The following is a 19,398-nucleotide window of genomic DNA, read 5'->3' as shown; positions in this document are numbered from 1 at the left end:
TTGAAGGTTCCCTGAGATAACTTTTGTTAAGATTTGACACTTTAAATTGAATTGAATTGAATTGAATAGTAAATCAACATGTATATACAGCACAGCCATGTTGAAGTTAAAAACTTTAAACATCTCATTTCCTTTTTCTTCTCCTTTTAACCAGGTCAACACACTGGGTGGTGATGCAGAACGCCTGCAGCAGACACATCCACAAAATGCCTCCCAAATCCACCTGAAGAAGGATGAACTCATCACCAACTGGGAACAGATTCGCACTCTGGCCGCTGAGCGCCACACTCGCCTAAACGACTCCTACCGGTAAAATACCACACATAACTTGGTGATGAACTGACAGTAAACTGTCTACTGAGCCACATCGCTCTTATCTAATACATCAAATATGCAGGAAATGTTTTTTTTACTAAAATATAAAAATAGCTTTTCAACAGGCAGATATTTGTTCAGTGACCATTTACAGTGCCACTGTTAAAATTTCTCTAAAGAATTCTGCTCCCTCTTGCCCTCTTGTGACAATCTCCTTTTAGGCTGCAGCGGTTCACTGCTGACTTCAGGGATCTGACCAGCTGGGTGACAGAGATGAAAGCCCTGATCAATGCTGACGAACTGGCCAACGACGTGGCTGGAGCTGAGGCTCTACTTGACCGCCACCAGGAGCATAAGGTTAAATCTCCCATAATACATAAGTTCAAAGGATCTCAGAATTTTAGCTTTGTCCTTTTTTAATAATAATCTTAATACAAAATACAATGCAACATTTATTTCACATGTGAACAGAAGCAATGCAAGGTTGTCTTACATCTTTCCCAGGGAGAGATTGATGCTCATGAAGACAGTTTCAGAGCCACTGATGAAGCTGGCCAGGCCTTGCTCAATACAGGACACTACGCCTCTGAGGAGGTCAAGGAAAAGGTAAGACTTTGACAGCTTCCATGCTTTTATGCTTTTATTTTTTTTGTATGATATTTTACCAGCACACTGCCATGTACTGTGATAATGGTGTGTTGTATTGTGTGTAGCTGGGCATTCTTGCTGAGGAGAAGGAGTCTCTGCTGGAGTTATGGGAGGTTCGCAGGCAGCAATATGAGCAGTGCATGGACCTGCAGCTCTTCTACAGGGATACTGAGCAAGTTGACAACTGGATGAGCAAACAAGAGGTAACCTGACATGCTAACTGACCCCCGCCCACCAAGAGATGTTGGTTATTCATCAGTAGTAACTCCTATACATAAACATGAAACTGCAAAATAAAATTTCAAAGGTGGGTCGTCCTCCATTCGCGAGATCGGCGGTTCGATCCCCAGCTCCCTCCGCATAGTGAAGTGTCCTTGGGCGAGACACTGAACCCGGTAGAGTTGGTCAAGACCACACTCTATGAGACCCAACAATTCCCCAATGAGCAGCAACAAGTCACACTATCTTTAATAATAATAATAATAATAATTATTATTATTATTATTATTATTATTATTTACAGTATTAATCCAGCAATCTTGTGAACACAGTGGCAACGAAAACCTTCTTTATAAAAGGCACGAACGTCAAACAGACCCAGCCTTAAGGAGGATGGACATTTGTCTTGACCGGTGAGTGGGGGAGGAAGAGGCGGACAGACAGGGAGAGGGAAAGAGATGCAAGCAACCACAAAAGTAACAAAAACTATAATAATGTCTATAGTAATGTGAATATGACTGACATTTTTTGGCGGTTAATATACCAGTGATATAAATAGTAGGAACAACTGCAGTTAAGGTGATAGAATATGAATAATAATAATTATGGTGGTAAATATGATCAATGATACGAGTAGTAGTCATAACAGCTGCGGTACAATGAGAAATACGACTGATAACGTTTTATGGCTATAAATGTTATAACTTATAAAACTAACGATAATATATATGAATAATAGTAATAGTAGCAGCAGGAAGTGCCATGCAGGACCACGGCAGCAGGCACCACCACGATCAGCAGAGACCTGAGAGACGACAAAGCACAAACAACTCCGGGGAAGAAGTTGAATTAGTAACATGCATTGATGAGACATGAATGATACAGACATGACCTCGTCTTCGAGAGGATGTGGAAGCGGAAAGTCTGACAGTTGCGACAATGTATAAATCACATTTCTACACTGTATTATCGCTTAAATATTAATAGAGACTAAAAAAACATCTCTACAACCCGCCGGCGTGAGTTCGACCTCAGAGGGTTGATACATCTCTCATATCTTTCATATACATTCATCCTGTGTTGTTCTTTCACATAACTAAGACTATAGAAGTGTAAAATATAGGCCAGGACAGTATACTCTCTATTTTGCAAGCTGTCCTTGGCTAAAAAACAATTGAGAACCTCTTGTTTATTTGATATGGTGTCACATGTTTTAAAGTTGTATATGTACTGTATAGGCGTTCCTCCTGAATGAAGACCTTGGTGATTCCCTGGACAGTGTGGAGGCACTACTGAAGAAACATGAGGACTTTGAGAAGTCACTTAGTGCACAGGAAGAGAAGATCACTGTAAGTTATTCCACTCTTTCAACATATTCGATTTACATTCCATCTTCCGTGGAAGTTGTACAATCACAGGCAGGTTTAACACAGTTGACAGAGTTGTACTATTATGAGAAGGATACACTTGGAATCTCTTTGTCTTTTACATCTCTAGGCCCTAGATGAGTTTGCTACCAAACTAATCCAGAACAACCACTATGCCAAAGAGGACGTGGCTACCCGCAGAGATGCTGTAAGTACTCCTGTCAGCCACCTCAACTTCCCTTAAATCAAATATATAACCATCTCAAATATGAGCATTGGATGCTAAAGCATCTGGCAGGTTTTTGCAATTTATCTTAATGCAAACTCATAAATAAAATGTCCTCTCTACCTTTGCACATTTATAGCTGCTAAGCCGGCGCAACGCACTGCACGAGCGTGCTCAATCTCGTCGCGCTGCCTTGGAGGACTCTTCCCTCCTGCAGCAGTTCTTTAGGGACTCTGATGAACTCAAGAGCTGGATCAACGAGAAGATGAAGACTGCCACAGATGAGGCTTACAAGGTAGTTCATAAAAGATTGTGAGATCTTGTTGTGCAGCACTGTGTCGCCCCCACATTATGCTCACTATTTGTGACCTTTCCATTTTCCATCCTCTGTGCCTCTGTTCTCTTGACAACAGGACCCCTCCAACCTGCAGGGCAAGATGCAGAAATACCAGGCTTTTGAAGCTGAGCTGTCAGCTAATCAGGGCCGCATTGATAACCTCCAGAAGTCTGGGCAGGAGCTGCTTGATAGAAAGCATTATGCTTCCACAGAGGTGGCTGGCCGGATGGAGGAGGTCATCTACCAGTGGAAGAAACTGCTGGAGGCTACAGAGCTCAAAGGTACTGGTTGTAGGAAAGCTAACTGAACTGATCTGAAGATAAATGAGGTGCTACAGTTTATGAATTGATTTGATTTCATCTAATCACAAATTTAATTTTGATAAAACTGAAGTTTTTAATCAATTTTGTCAGTATGGGATAAGCCTTAAATGTTGAATATGTAGAATCTTTATTCAAAGCAAAGTATTGCTTTTCCATAAAAATATGTATTTTGTCTGAATTATCCTTCATTCATCTTCAACCGCTTGTCCCTGTCGGGGGTCGCTGGAGCTGATCCCAGCTGACATCGGGCGTGAGGCGGGGTACACACTGGACAGGATCGCAGGGCACATAGAGACAAACCACCATTCACACCTACTGGCAATTTAGAGTCATCAATGAACCTAAAACGTGCATGTCTTTGGACTGTGCAATCTCCAGGTTCTCCGTCCTCCACCCAAACTCCACACAGAAGGGCCCCAGGGTTGTCTGTTATTGGGTGCAGCAACTGTAGGCTGGCACTGGGTGAAATAAGAGTTTGCCAATCTTGCAGCTGCCTCTGAGCCTCGGTGAAGGGGGCGTTATTTGTCCCAGCAGCTGAGTGAGCGGAGATGGGCAAAAACCAGAGTCAATATAGGCCAAGCATTCACTCCATGGACTGAGAGAAAGGAGAGAATCGCCATTAAAACGCACGCTCAAATGGCTACGTTTCTCCCTGATCGCTAAGCTCACTTTCATCTTTACTTAGCTGCAACAGCTAACGGCTAACGCTGTCAGTCAAACTCCTCTCCAATACTTATTTTTATGGTGCGATTTCCCGGAGGGGATGGGTTCAAACCGGCTCAAACAGACTCCGGTCTTCTGTAAGTTACTGGGCCGGGTCTGACCAACCTGGCCACACGACTGCTGGAATTATTTTTTGTTGTTCCGACAACAATCTTTTACAAGAGGCATAACTAGTTCTGCCAAGATTAATTTTCGATTCGTTAATTCAGTGTTTTGTGATACGACTTGATGCTCTCTCTCCAGAGAAGTGCTCCTGAGTATCAGGGAAACGACTCCTGTGGATTTATTTCCCAATTTTCTCATCCAATCCGTGGAAATACTGGACATTTTGGTCCAAGGTGTGTTCAGCTTTGCTCATGCAGTGAAACAGCGCAGGAGGGGAAGACGAGCCGGTGCGCTTGTACGGCTTGGCAGACGTGGGCTACGCACAGCGTTACTGGCAATATTCCTCTCTAACATCAGATCACTGTGCAACAAATTGGACAAACTTCAGCTACTGATGAGGAAGAATAGAGACTTTTCCTCATCTTCTGTTTTGTGCTTCACTGAGAGTCGGCTGTGTGGATCCATACCGGACTCTGCACTACAGCTGGCAGGCTTCCAGCTGTTCAGAGTGGACCACAACACAGAGCTTTAAGGAAAAACTAAAGGTAGAGGTATCTGTTTCTAGATCAACAGTGGCTGGTGTAAAGATGTTAACAGTGATGCTAAATTATTGTTCTCCTGCTCTTGAAAGCTACATCATCAACTGTTAACCCTTCTATTCCCCCCGTGAGTTCACTTCATTCATGCTGGTTGGTGTTTACATCCCACCACAGAGCAACGTGCAGGACGGACCCGAATCTCCATTGTTATTGTCCTTGGTGACTTTAATAGAGGCAATCTCAGCCATGAACTCCCCAAATTCTGTCAGCTGATTAAATGCCTGACCAGAGAGAAGACTCTAGATCACTGTTAAACAACAATCAACAGAGCCTATCACGCTGTCCCCCGTGCTGCACTAGGCCACTCTGACCATGCCATGGTTTGCCTCCAGGACACTGAGGCGAGCAGAGAGGGTCATGGCAGACCCCTCCCACCCCAAACATAGACTCTTTGAAGCGCTTCCCTCCGGCAAGAGGCTGAGGTCTTTAAAGACCAAAACCTCACGCCACAAGAACAACTTCCCCTCTGCAACTGGCCTCTTCAACATAAAGGCTCGGGACCCCCAATTTACACACTCTACCTCTCCCCCTCAATAAGGAAGTCCATACAGCTTTGTGACACAGAGCAGTGATGATCATGATAGACAGTCAAGTGCAGACATAAAAGTTGACTGAAGTATAGTTTTACTGTTAGAAAACACTATACAGAAATTCATGTACGTGTGACTGTCATCCAAGGTTTATATGAAATATATGCGTGGTTTATATGCATAATGTAACTGGTATTGGGCCAAGAGTAAATCCCTGCAACAGTCTAGGGTGAGTTTTGATTGTAACAATTGATGATAATGATCGATTTCTACCATTTTACCTTAGGCGTCAAGCTTCGTGAAGCCAACCAGCAGCAGCAGTTCAACAGGAATGTAGAAGACATTGAGCTGTGGCTGTATGAGGTTGAGGGCCATCTAGCTTCAGACGACTACGGAAAAGACCTGACCAGTGTCCAGAACCTGCAGAAGAAACATGCACTCCTGGAGGCTGATGTGGCTGCTCACCAGGTACCTAATGTTGGACATACATCATGAACGTACATCTACTAATTATGCTAGTAGGGCTGCAACTATATTTTTCAAATATTTTCATTATCAATTAATCTCTCGACCATTTTCTTGACTAATGAGGTGAAGAGAGCACGGAAGGAGCTGATTTTATCCCCAGGAGGCACAGAGAGGGGTCTTGGGCGGACATTACTTTCTTGTTCGGAACAAATTAGCTGTGTCTATATTCCAGCATTCTAACAAGGAAGATTAAACTATCTCTGGGTGATTTTTCGTTATTAATCTTTCTCATATCCAATTTAACCAAAATCTCTAGAAAGGCAGTTTAACAGATAACCTAACTGAGTGAATGGAAGCATTATTTAAAACACAGAATATTAAGGAACTAAACAGAGACTGTGCGCTTCTGAAACTACATAAACATAATCATGAACAAGATACAAATAACGCATACACAGTTACATATTTAAGAGAATGTCTTTGAACAGCCAGTTGCGATGAAACGGTCAACTTAGCTGTTTTTTCAATTTATCAGGAGTCCTAATGAAAGTCTTCTTTGTCCTTATCCCGTCCTACCACTGGATGTCACTCTGTCTCCTTGGGTGAGACCGTCCCTTAGTTCTATTAGTGGTCAGATGTCCTGCTGATTTAAAAGAAAAGGGAGTTCTCCACACTGCAAGAGTTATATAACTTCTTATCTCACATCGCTCTTCCTGTGAGATCTAGCAGATGGCCAAAGGGGAAATAAGGAATGAGAGGTCAGTAAGGAGAACTTCAGACTGAGGTCCCTAAAAGTGTTTCCCAAAGCTCAAGATGACATCCTCAGATGTCTTGTTTTGTTCAGAACTCGAATGTATTCAGTTTAGTGTCAATAAAGAGGAAAGAAACCAAAAAATATTCACATTTATGGAGCTGGAATCGGAGCATTTGGTGTTTGTTTTTTGACTTAAAACGATGAATCTATTATCAAAATAGTTGGCAGTTTATTTAGTAGTTGAGAACTAATTGATTAATTGACTAGTCGTTGATGTTCTAGTTGCTAGTCTCTCTTTTTTTTTGGTACACCATAGAAAATTAATTATTTTCTCTCAGGATCGCATTGATGGCATAACAATCCAGGCTCGCCAGTTCCAAGAGGCTGGACACTTTGATGCAGACAACATCCGCAAGAAACAGGAGGCATTAGTGGTGCGTTATGAAGCTCTGCGAGAGCCAATGTCTGCACGCAAGCAGAAACTGTCCGACTCTCTTAGGTTACAGCAGCTGTTCAGAGATGTGGAGGACGAGGAAACTTGGATCCGTGAGAAAGAGCCCATCGCTGCATCTACTAACAGAGGTAAATTTTATTAGCTAGAGTTGCTAGTACCATACAAGGAAAGATCATCAAAATCTCCAACCTCAAATATTTCAGATAATTGAAGTTTAAAAAAAATGTCTCTCTATTTCCCCAGGCAAAGACCTGATTGGTGTCCAAAACTTGCTGAAGAAGCACCAGGCTCTGCAGGCTGAGATCACTGGTCATGAGCCACGCATTAAGGCTGTCACCCAGAAAGGAGAAGCCATGGTGGAGGAAGGTATTCAATTTATTTTTTATTTGATTTAATTTATTTATTTAGCACATGTTGAAAGACCAAGAATAAGATTACAAATGAGACAAGTAAAAAAAAAAAAAAAACATGCAAAGGAAACCCAGATATGGATGGATGTATATATACTGTGTGTGTGTGTGTGTGTGTGTGTGTGTGTGTGTGTGTGTGTGTGTGTGTGTGTGTGTGTGTGTGTGTGTGTGTGTGTGTGTGTGTGTGTGTGTGTGTGTGTGTGTGTGTGTGTGTGTGTGTGTGTGTGTGTGTGTGTGTGTGTGTGTGTGTGTGTGTGTGTGTGTGTGTGTGTGTGTGTGTGTGTGTGTGTGTGATTAATCCATCCATCAAACAATTACCTAATCCATAATTTACAAACAACTCAATACAACCCTTAATCAGGACGAGCATTTAAACCCATCACCTCCCAATACTTTCTCTCTCAATTCTCATGACTCAGCAACCTGGAAGCACTTTTAAGATTACAGAAAAACTGGGAAAGAAGAAATACAAAAGAGGAAGAGGCAAAGGCAAATCTTTGTATATACAGTATATAATTATTATTCAGAATTTGATAGAATATCAGCTGTGTCTATACTAAACTCAAATGTTATTAATCTTAATGCCATGGAGATCCAAGTGTGACTGGAGCTGCTCATAAACCACTTTTTCCAAAATATTTAACAAAAAAGGGGGTTTAAATATGAGTCTATAGTTCGACAGATCAGAAGAGATCTTATCATTAAAAAACTGAAGAAATTTCTCACTGAGTGCAGGTGAAGACACAATGGAAGTAGAGTTACAGGGATTTAAAAGAGAGCTATGTGTCTTAAAAAGAAACTGAGGTTTATGGCTATTGTTTGATACAACAGTAGAGAAAAAAAATAGTTTTTGCGACGTTGACAGCTCTCTGATAGTCGCTTAATTGTTAATGTTAATGTTTTTGTATAGTTGCACTGTCGTTATTTGCTGCTCTGTGTGCCCTGAATTGCCCCCCGGGGACAAAAAAAGTTTTTTGAATTGATTGAACTATCTCTTAAAATATCTAATGAGATTTAAGGACGATCTTTCTTCCAACATCCATCTCTCAACATGCCTGCATGCGCGTCTGATAGAGCAGGTGGTGTCATTCAGCCATGGCTCTGTCAGCGGCTCTGAATGTTTGAATGGCATTAAAACTGTTATTTTGAGCAGTATTAGCGGTTAAAAAAAGCCATTTTAATGTATTCACCGTACTGCCCCAAAGAACGTTGTGTGGACAGAGGAGAACTGGTCCAGAGTGACTTCAGTGATGAGAGGACGTTCAGTTTATTTGGGTCTGATGGAAATATTATGTTGGGCGTAGGACTGGGGAAAGACTGAACCCAAAGTGTGTTAAGAAGTCAGTTCAATTTGAAGGAGGCAGTGTCTTCTGTTTTCTGCAGCAGGAGTTGGGCCTCTTGTACAGCTACATGGCAGGGTGAATGCAAATGTTTATGTGAATCTCCTTCAGCAACATGCAACACCTTCACTGCAACTGTCTCCTAATCAGCTGCAATTTTCATGCACACAATGCCCCGTGTCACACTGTAAAACGGGTGAAGCAGTTCCTTGAAGCTAATAATATTAAAACAATGAAATGACCAGCCCTAATGTCTAGGAAACCCACTCCAGTTAGTGAACTGTGGAAGAGACTGAAGAAGAATGGACCAAGATCAAACCAGAGCAGTGTGAGAAACTAGTGATGTCCTGTGGGCGCAGATGTGCTGAAGTCATTCAAAGCTGTGGCCTCTACACTTCCTGTTCATTTTTTGAATCCCATAGAAGAAAACATTGTTGAAATATTCTCTTCTGACACAATGGTTACTGTTGATCACTGTTTTTTCACAAAATAAAGTGCCTTGGTCATTTAAAAAAAATGCTAGTACCGCAGTGGTTTAGCCACAGCTCATATTCTAACAAATTATGAACAGTAAAAAATAACAGTAATTCAGAATAAATCAAGAATGAATACTTCGTTCTCTAATTTTGATCTCTCGCTCTCTGTCTCTCTCTCTCTCTATATATATATATATATATATATATATATATATATATATATATATATATATATATATATATATATATATATATATATATACATAGGATGTCCCCCTTCTTCATGGTAACTTCACGGGGAAGTGCCTTGGTTATTTAAAAAAATATAAGACTATATTTTATAAATATAATGAGTACGATGAGTATGACGAGTAAATAAAATGTAAAAAATCAAGAAAAGAAGAAAGTGACCTTAAGCAAGAGAAATATTGTCCCAACATTCAATATGCTGATCATTCTTTATGTGGGGTTCCCAGGGCACTTTGCTGGGGAGGATGTGAAAGTTAAGCTGGCTGACCTACATGGACGCTGGGACACGCTGAAGGCTAAGGCCTCCCAGAGGAGACAGGATCTGGAGGACTCTCTGCAAGCCCAGCAGTACTTTGCTGATGCCAGCGAGGCTGAGTCTTGGATGAGGGAGAAGGAGCCCATCGTTGGCAGCACAGACTATGGCAAAGACGAGGACTCTGCAGAGGTACATAAACAGAGGAGTTGTAACTAAATATCAGTGTATCATTATCAAATATACATTTTCCAACTGCTTGCTGCTTAAGTATAAAGTGTATCTTTGTCCATCTTTTAGTGTTTTCATCTTAAGCTCTGTCTTTGATCATAATTACACAGGCCTCAAGCTACAAATACAGTTGTGCTGAATAGTTTGTCTTCTGCAGGCTTTGCTGAAGAAGCACGAGGCCCTGATGTCTGACCTGAGTGCCTATGGTAGCAGCATCCAGGCTCTGAAGGAACAGGCCCAATCCTGCAGGGTAAAACCCCATAATTTTCTTCACACCTCAGCTGTGCTCAGGTCCATGGGACAGTTTTTTAATTCGCAATAGTAAAGTTGGCAATAGTTCTAAGAAGAAAATTACACTTTCTGCAGTTTAAACCAAGAGCACAAATCAGTGACTCAAAATGTTAAACTCAACAGCAACAAGTGGCACCAACTGACGACGAGACCGGGAAGGAGCTGGTCCTGGCTTTGTACGACTACCAGGAGAAGAGTCCCCGTGAAGTTACCATGAAGAAGGGGGACATCCTCACCCTGCTCAACAGCACCAACAAGGTACAGATGGAACCAGCCCAGTTTACTGTAGACTGTCACATTGACTGCACCATGAACATGACGTCAAACAAATCAGGGATAATTTGCATGTTTGTTGGAGTAATAAGATAATCCTTAATAAGACTCACAGCAGGGATATTTTCAGTGTTACAGCAGCAAAGAGGATAGGAAAATGCCAGTGAAGTTGTTCAGGGTTTAAATTGAGGTTTTTACTATTTAGGATGCAAATTTTAAGTTATTATGATGACCAGTAAGCAATTAATAATCATTTGACGAACTTAATTTAACCTACAAGGACCAGGTAAAGAGTGGTGCAGGCCTGCTTCCTTCAACTAGGATTTTTTTCAGCAGCAGTGGCAGACCTACAGTATTCAGTATGAGAACAAATAAAGACCCGCAGAGGAGTCCCGTGTGTTGTTTCTCCTGCTGAGTGCAGTTCGGAGGTTATCTCCTAAGTGTCTCCTCCTGTGATTTCTGACCATGGTCAGGAAGCTGAAGCAGGAAAAGCTAACACTGTGCTTCTGTAAGATAGGTTTCCTTTTTGTGAAATGCGCTGTATGAATTTTGAGTTCCCTCTGGTAAACAGTTAACTAAGTGGTGTAGAGCTTTTATTGTGAAAGGTACCCAAGACAAGTTTCCCACATTGTGAGACAATAAAGTTAATCTTGATCTTGAGCTATCAGCGCTGTTTAGGTTGAAGTAGTGATCCATGGATGTATGAGGTCTAGTAACAGACCCTTGTGTTGTTGTTTCATAATACTCATAAGTAAAGACGTGATTGGTTGATGCCTTTATTCACAATGTGAAAGCTTTTAAAAATCATCCTTGATCCGAAAAATGACGACGCTTTTTCGCATTCTATTCTCAGTAATAGTAATCCCCAAGCTACATTACTGACCCTTAACTCTTAATGAGCCTGAACACAGCCATAAATCTTCAGGCAAGGCACTTTTCGTTGTTGTTTTGTTGTTCCACGGGCCAGACTCAAAATACAAATTTTGTAACAACAAACCGAGATAGAAGCACTTTGACGAATTAGAATGAAAAGTGAACTTGTGAACATCACTTGCTGATATTAGTCCTTCTCCTCGTGCTGCAGGATTGGTGGAAGGTGGAGGTGAACGATCGCCAGGGCTTTGTTCCTGCTGCTTATGTGAAGAAGCTGGACCCTACCCAGTCCTCTTCCAGGGAAAACCTCCTAGATGAACACGGCAGCATTGCACTGCGCCAGGACCAGATTGATAATCAGTAAGGAAACCACACCATAACCTCTTCAATGTTGCAGCAATGTAGTTTACTGACTAATTTCTCATTTTCTACTGCATATGTTAACTATTGCTCTTAAGTGCTCAGTCTTTTCTGCTCTCTAGCCTTTCCTTATTATCAGCACATCATATTTCTGCTCAGTTTTTGAACACGGTGCGTTTACATGCACAGCAGTAACCGGAGTATGGTCTTACCCATGTTAAGTGAATAACCGGATAATTGCTCTTCTCCCCCTATACACTGGAGGGGGAGAATGGGAAGAACAGCGGGAGTAACTTGACCTCCAGTACAGTAGGTAGTGCTCGGGCAACATGCAACTGGTTGGAATATGGCTTTTTCTTCTGGTTGACCTTTGTCAAAATCACAACACCTTAAGCAGGGAGAAAATGGATAACTTTTCAACATAATTATGACAGAAATTGGCCAAGTTCTCTTTCGGTTTAAAGGTAATGCTCGTGTTGTTGCTTGGTTTTTTCACGTTGTTTTCAGCTCCTTTGCTTCCTCACCTATTCTATTTTTTTTTAAAAAACACTGCCAAGGAGTGGGGAGTGGCTGCTTAAAACCTATGACGGATGCGCCGATGCATGACCCGACCACCCACCGATTAACATGCACAAATACTCAGGTTACTGAGGGAGTTATCAAGGTCTGTTAACCGGAGTAAGGTGTTTACATGAAAGAAACTGGGGTGTTACCGAACGCCGAATATGATCTGTTTTTTAAACTGCATGTAAACGCACTAAGGACTAATGACCTTGATCATGGCTTCTTTCTGTTGTCTCCTCTGCTGTCCTCTTGCTGTATTTAACAACTTAATCTTGTCTTGCTGTGTGTTTGCCTTGCCTTGCCACTGAGCAGGCTTGTCACCAAGGAGGCCTGCAGCGTGTCTGTGCGCATGAAGCAGGTGGAAGAGCTGTGAGTAGGAACCAGCGTCCCTCTGCGTGTTCTTGTGATCGTGATACCACTAAATACCATCACAATTTTACATCCCTCCCCAACCTCAAAAACCCTAATGTTGTGTGACACTGCTCAACTTCTCTTCAGTACGGGGATAGAAAAACCTTTGACGCACACCTTTCACAACCTTCATATCTTAGGCTTGCCTATGGATGTTTCTTTTTTTCTGCCATGTCATAAGTTGTTCTGTTCTTTGATTCATCATTGTATAGGTTAGTTCACTGTCCAAGGCTCACTAGTCAGAAAAATGCTACTAATCCAAGAAGAGTTTTGATTGAATATTGCTGGGTTCAGCAGAAATCTGGCTGCTCCAACTTTTATTGGCATTTACTTAAAAACGTGTAGGTTTTTTTTGTTGCCTCCAACTACGTCACTGTCACGTCAAATAGCGACACTGGATGCATGAAGAGCTACTGATTTTGCAGCTGTAACCTGCAGCTTCCTCTGTCAATATGCCATGTACTGAGGAATATATTGCTTTAATTGACTATGTTTACCATCAGCACAGATTGGACATCCACATAAAGTGGCAAAATTTTCTTCCGATAAAAGACCTGAACGATTACCCCTCTATCCAAAGGTTATTGTCGATCGACTGATTTGAGAACCATCAGTTTTTCGTAGGGTTTTTCGTGTGTGTGTGTGTGTGTGTATGTATATATATATATATACTGTATATATATATGTATATATATATATATACATATATATATATATGTATATATGTATGTATATATATAATGAATTGTTTAATATGGCATTCATTTATTATATTATACTGTCATTTCATCAATACTGCTGGTGATTTGGCTTTCAAAAATGTTTATGACAGTAGAGTTTGTTTAGTACAAGAAAATAAAGCAGGAGGATTCACTTGCAGTAGATATAAATTCCCCGGAGCAAATACTAAAATTTTTAAATCTTGAAAAATGAGCCACAGTATAAGAGTGATGTTAAGCTTTTGAAGGCACGTTAAAGGATTTGATTTGATTCTGTGGTTGCAACTTTTCCCAGGTATGGTACTCTGTTGGAGCTGGGAGAGAAACGCAAGGACATGCTCGAGAAGAGCTGCAAGAAGTTCATGTTGTTCCGTGAGGCCAATGAGCTCCAGCAGTGGATCAACGAGAAGGAGAACGCCCTCACTAATGAAGAGGTCGGCTCTGACCTGGAGCAGGTCGAGGTCTTGCAGAAGAAGTTTGACGACTTCCAGAAGGTAATGTCCGTGTGTTTTCAAAGCTTTTCTTCTTTTACCGAGAACCAAAGTCATGACCTCACCTCTGGGTTAGCTTCTTTTCCACTAGCTTCTGTAGTAAAACCTGTGAAAGTAGTTGTAACATCAACACATTAATATGGTAAAATAATCATTCTATGATAATATGATGACATGACACATTCAAACAGGATAAGATTCAAAATTCAGTAATTTTAGATTTTACCTTTCTCCAACACAGGACAATAGTATCGTGTTTAAACCTTACTTAAACTTTGTACGAAAAAAATGTCTGTAACCTTAGATGAAAAATACAAAATTAAAGCATTTCTGTCATTTGATTATTTTACCATAGTAATGTGTTGATGGCCAATCTATGATAATATGATGACATGACACATTCAAACAGGATAAGATTTAAAATTCAGTCATTTTAGATTTTACCTTTCTTCAACATAGTACTATAGTATCGTGTTTAAACCTTACTTAAACTTTGTACGAAAAAAATGTCTGATCATCCTGAGAGAAACAATGGCCAAATGTTACAGAGTTGTATCAAACAAAACCTATTTCTTTACAGATTAACAAAACTCATTATTTTACAGTTTACGCTTATTTTAGCCGTTATTTTTGTCTTTTCTTGATCAGATAAGGAATATGCAAGACTCTTAGGGTAATAAAGTGTTCCTTATCAGGTCGAGAAGAATGTTTGGGAGTCAGTTTTAAGAGTTGAGAATCAACAAACTTGCTACTCCAGAACGGGGGAGAGGATGAGAAACTTTAGGCTTTCTTTGTTTAATTTCATTTTTGGACTGTTCTGTTCATCCGAATAATAAATCTCACTCTTTTAAGTAAGAGAGGCTGTTAGGGTTAGTTTCTTCACTGTGTAATCAGTTTCATCAGATCTGTTGGATTTCACATTTTGCAGCCTGCTTCAGAGTTTGTATAGAGTTCCTCTAAAATATCAAAGGGTAAAAAGAGTTTCTGAAACAGGGGAAAGGGCACATTTTTCCTACACAAGTCTCACAAAAATTGTATAATGTTGTCCTTTTGTTTGGTCCAGGACTTAAAGGCCAATGAGTCTCGCCTGAGGGACATCAATAAAGTGGCCTCTGAGCTGGAGTCTGAAGGCCTCATGGCAGAGGAGGCCCCCATTGTTCAGGCTCAGGTGAGTTCTACAGCCCTCACTCAACTATGAACCATCCTCCATGTTTTACCTGTCATTTTTTTGAGATCATGTCTTTTTCTATATGCAGCAGCAGGAGCTGATTGGTGCTGCTCCTGGCAAGGTTTGGATCATTTATGTACTTTACATACATTTTGCTTGCTGTTTAAGAAACATTTCAAATATCAGAGTGAGAAATAAGGCATGACTGTGGTATGACGCATACATCTCACTGAACAGGATGAAGCTGATTCCAAGACTGCATCTCCATGGAAGGTAAGCTTCATGTAACACCTAACTTTGTATACAGAAAATACATTCCAACATTCACTGGTTTTATGTATGTTTTTTTTTTAAACATGCATTAACTTGAAATATTTGACAGCCTCTCAGTCTCGATGTGATAATCAGAATGTAACTATGCATGACTGTTCAGCTCTGGGTTGTTTTTTTTTGTACTGGTGTGTCACTTCTTGTAATCATAACCAAAGCCATTTGACCGGCATGAGGCTTCATTTGTATTCCATGTCCTCAAGGAATATGATTACTTTTAAGCCTTTTTTTAATATCCCTGTATTTTAAACCAGGTTTGGAGATATCTCAGTGATTTACAAGTATTTAGCTTGATTCATCATACTTAAGTGTTTGAGGCTGTTGGTTGGTTCTTTTTTTAGCCATGATTGCAGTGCTTACTATGTCTTGATTGGTGCAAAATCTAGGTTGGTCCTGGGAGTTTCCATAAAACTCTTGACTGGCGTGGTGTTTTTGTCCTCCTCCTTACCCCCCTTCTTTCTGCCATGTTTTGTTCATCTTTGACTATAGAATATACGCTTGGCTGTTCAAACAACGGCTAACTTTAATACTATCAAGGTAAGATTACCTAGTCCACCCCAACCTCATTTTGAATCATTCCTCCCGTAGCTCTCCTGTCCTGCATTGTAATCAGAAAACTAACCCTGTCACGGTTTCCTCTTGGTGTCAAATGATTTGGTCTCTTCTCAGTCTCTGAAACCTGACTCAAGTGTTTTGTTTGGTTTCATCCCCTTTCCCATTGCATTTGTTTGTCCTGTAATCATCCATTTTGTTGTGTAGTTGAATGTTGGCATGCTAGATTAAGGCTTTATCATCTTTTTGTGGATCCTGCCTTTTTTTTTTTTTCCCTCACACTATGTAATGTTCTTAACATGCATCCAGTCCTTTGCACTTTACACCCATCATCCATGTGTCTTTGATTGTTCATTACTGTGTGCGTGCAACAAACACACTATGCAAATCTGCTCACTTCTAGCACATTGTATTTGCTTGGATATGTTTAAGTTATAGGTTGAATATGGAGAATGAGCAGAATTCTGCTATCTAGTGTCTCAAGATCGTAGTCACAACAACAAAAAATTATTCCAGCAGTCGGGTTGCCAGGTTGGTCAGACCCGGCCCACTAGCATACAGGAGACCGGAGTCTGTTTGAGCCTGTTTGAACCCATCCCCTCCAGCAAATAACACCATAAAACAAGGATTGGAGGAGTTTGACTGACAGTTAGCGTTAGCCGTTAGCGTTAGCCGTTCCAGCTAAGTAAAGATGAAAGTGATGTTAGTGATCAAGGAGAAACGTAGCCATGTGGGCGTGCGTTTTAATGGCGTTTCTCTCCTTTCTCTCAGTCCATGGAGTGAATGCTTGGCCTTTATTGACTCTGGTTTTTGTCCGTCTCCGCACACTAAGCTGCTGGGACAAATAACACCCCCTTCACTGAGGCTCCGAAGCAGCTGCAGGATTGGCAAACTGCATTTCACCCAGTGCCAGCCTACAGTAGCTGCACCCAACAACAGACAACCCTGGCAACCAGCAATGCCCAATGTTAATGGCTGCTACCATTGAAACAGAACGGGACAGAAAGTCATTGTCAAACCTGTCAACATTTTTTTTAAGATTATTTTTTTGGCAGTTTTTCAAGCCTTTATTATTAGATAGGACAAACAGGAAATAGGGTGAGAGAGAGGGGGAGACATGCAGCAAAAGGCCTCAGGTGGGAATTGAACCCGAAGCCGCTGCCCTAAATATATTTTTTTTTATGGAAAATCAATACTTTAATTCTGTACCCCTCAATTAATTCATTAATTCTGTATTATCATTCTTTTTTAAATATAGCTTTTAATAAAGATTTCACATATTCAAACTTTAACTAATTTAGCATTCCTCACCTTAAATCATCATCTCCAGGTTTATCGGATGATGCTGTTTTATGCTCATGACTTAATCACTCAATGTGTCCCTCTTTAAATGAGGGTGTGTTGTTTCGTACTGCAAATCACAGCAAATTTTAACACTAAAAGAAGCAGAAAGGAGCTGCAGAAGGTCTGAGCAAACTCTGAATGGTGTAGACTGCTGTCTTATGTGTATTCTTTTTTGTGTAGGAGCTGAATAATCGGTGGCGGTCCCTGCAACAGCTGGCTGAAGAAAGGAGCAACATGCTAGGCAGTGCCCACGAGGTGCAGCGATTCCACAGGTATGAAGTAAAGACTGTAGGAACATGTGGTGTCTTTGACATCACCTTCAGTTTCTATTTTAACCTCACTTTCATCTTGGTAGGGCTGCCCCCTCTTAGTCCATTAGTTGACTAATTGGACATTTTGGGTTTCGTCGACTAAGGCTTCTTAAGTCATTTTTAATGCTTTTTCATGCTGAATTACTAATTACTTATAAGACACCTGTGATATATCTCTGGTAAACACAAGATTTAAAGTTGTGCATTTGCATTATGTAGAGTTTTCCAGATCTATCAAGTGTCAACAAAATCAGAGTGTCAATTAAAAATGTCTTAAATGGAGGATAGCCCTACATCTTTGATAGGTAGCAGGTCTGTACAATTGAAATTATGGTAAGAAGGTAAGCCATGACATACAAGTCTTTGTATTGAGCACATTCCTGATTTTAACAAAGTTTGCTATTGAGAATCAAACTTTTTGTGGAAACAAATGTCTATTTGGATTTGAGAGCAATTGCACAAGCAGAGAAAAGTCATTCTGTCAGAAAACTAATGGAGTAATGTTAGTTACACAGCATTATCGATGTAAAGTTTACTGACATAGCTGGTCATAGCAGAGCAAGTAAGGCCACGAGTATGCTGAAATGAAGGGGGTTTTATTGCTTATCATTCAGTTTTCGCTTGTAAGAGGAAGAAAGAATGATTTATATCCTTTGAGATGTTCCACAGACTAGCTTTAAAAGGCTTATAAACTAATGAATATTTTTTTTCTCAAACCAGCAAGTAGTGGTCAGCATTTTGTTGGCTGTTGCTTAGAGGAACAAAGAAAAGAGTGTAAGAAATGTATTTCATATAATTGTGTTTTACAGTAATTAAATGGAAACTCAGAGAAGGGCTAGAACCTTCAGTCCTCCTGACCTTTACTTGTGCGCACACAACACTTCCAGATGTTTCAGCACACACTAATTCACTTAACAACATCTGACCAAAGTTACGTTTTTGCACCTGCAGGGATGCTGATGAAACTAAAGAGTGGATCGAGGAGAAGAACCAGGCCCTCAACACAGACAACTATGGTCATGACTTGGCCAGTGTCCAGGCTCTGCAGCGCAAACACGAAGGCTTTGAGAGAGACCTGGCAGCCCTGGGAGATAAGGTCAGATCCTCTTTAAGTTAGTTATATGGGATGTACGGTCGCTCATATAGAACCAAAACTCTGGTTGAGAATGTATTCTATTCCTGCTGGCTTTTTACTCATTTTTCCTTCTCCCCTACCCAGGTGAACTCCCTTGGGGAGACAGCGGAGCGTCTGATCCAGTCCCACCCTGAGGCTGTGGATGACATCCAGGAGAAATGCACTGAGCTGAACACTGCCTGGAGCAGCCTGGTAGGACGCGCTGATCAGCGCAAAGACAAGCTTGGCAACTCCCATGACCTGCAGCGATTCCTCTCTGACTTCAGGTGAGGAGAGGACAGCTGGTTGATGCCACTGTGCCATAGAGAATGAAGTTCCAGAGATGCAGATAATGTATGGTACTGCTTGGCTCTAACCCTTGATCTGTGCATAGAGATCTAATGTCCTGGATTAATGGCATACGAGGGCTGGTGTCCTCGGAGGAGCTAGCCAAAGACGTGACCGGCGCAGAGGCCCTTCTGGAACGACACCAGGTATTGAACTCCGCCCTTCTGTGAATATACAAAAATTGACATACATCAGTGCAGATTTTTGGTCACCTAACACTGC

The 19,398-nt window shown here is 41.0% G+C and overlaps 1 protein-coding gene across 6 annotated transcripts in view; it reads left to right on the top strand.

The window, feature by feature from the left end:
- The window catches only part of sptan1 (spectrin alpha, non-erythrocytic 1), a 70,506-nt gene that overhangs the window by 23,126 nt on the left and 27,982 nt on the right, over positions 1–19,398 (top strand). For 3 of the 6 annotated variants that reach the window (XM_083929875.1, XM_083929873.1, XM_083929874.1), the window contains exons 7-31: positions 155–309; positions 537–672; positions 820–921; positions 1,029–1,166; positions 2,421–2,531; positions 2,680–2,757; positions 2,915–3,070; positions 3,189–3,393; positions 5,679–5,860; positions 6,953–7,196; positions 7,312–7,434; positions 9,771–9,988; positions 10,185–10,277; positions 10,442–10,576; positions 11,676–11,824; positions 12,701–12,757; positions 13,814–14,012; positions 15,073–15,177; positions 15,266–15,298; positions 15,415–15,450; positions 15,997–16,044; positions 17,584–17,675; positions 18,666–18,810; positions 18,934–19,115; positions 19,223–19,322. In XM_083929875.1, coding sequence (XP_083786001.1) covers positions 155–309; positions 537–672; positions 820–921; positions 1,029–1,166; positions 2,421–2,531; positions 2,680–2,757; positions 2,915–3,070; positions 3,189–3,393; positions 5,679–5,860; positions 6,953–7,196; positions 7,312–7,434; positions 9,771–9,988; positions 10,185–10,277; positions 10,442–10,576; positions 11,676–11,824; positions 12,701–12,757; positions 13,814–14,012; positions 15,073–15,177; positions 15,266–15,298; positions 15,415–15,450; positions 15,997–16,044; positions 17,584–17,675; positions 18,666–18,810; positions 18,934–19,115; positions 19,223–19,322 — 3,222 coding nt within the window. The remainder of the gene's footprint in view (positions 1–154; positions 310–536; positions 673–819; positions 922–1,028; positions 1,167–2,420; positions 2,532–2,679; positions 2,758–2,914; positions 3,071–3,188; positions 3,394–5,678; positions 5,861–6,952; positions 7,197–7,311; positions 7,435–9,770; positions 9,989–10,184; positions 10,278–10,441; positions 10,577–11,675; positions 11,825–12,700; positions 12,758–13,813; positions 14,013–15,072; positions 15,178–15,265; positions 15,299–15,414; positions 15,451–15,996; positions 16,045–17,583; positions 17,676–18,665; positions 18,811–18,933; positions 19,116–19,222; positions 19,323–19,398) is intronic. The other 3 variants (XM_083929878.1, XM_083929877.1, XM_083929876.1) reach the window with 2 other exon arrangements.

This window comes from Echiichthys vipera, assembly GCF_963691815.1.
Source record: "Echiichthys vipera genome assembly, chromosome: 16".
In the NCBI taxonomy this organism is placed as follows: Eukaryota; Metazoa; Chordata; class Actinopteri; order Perciformes; family Trachinidae; genus Echiichthys; species Echiichthys vipera.
Note: the sequence above shows the minus strand (reverse complement) of the source record. Positions and strands in the feature narration are given on the sequence as shown.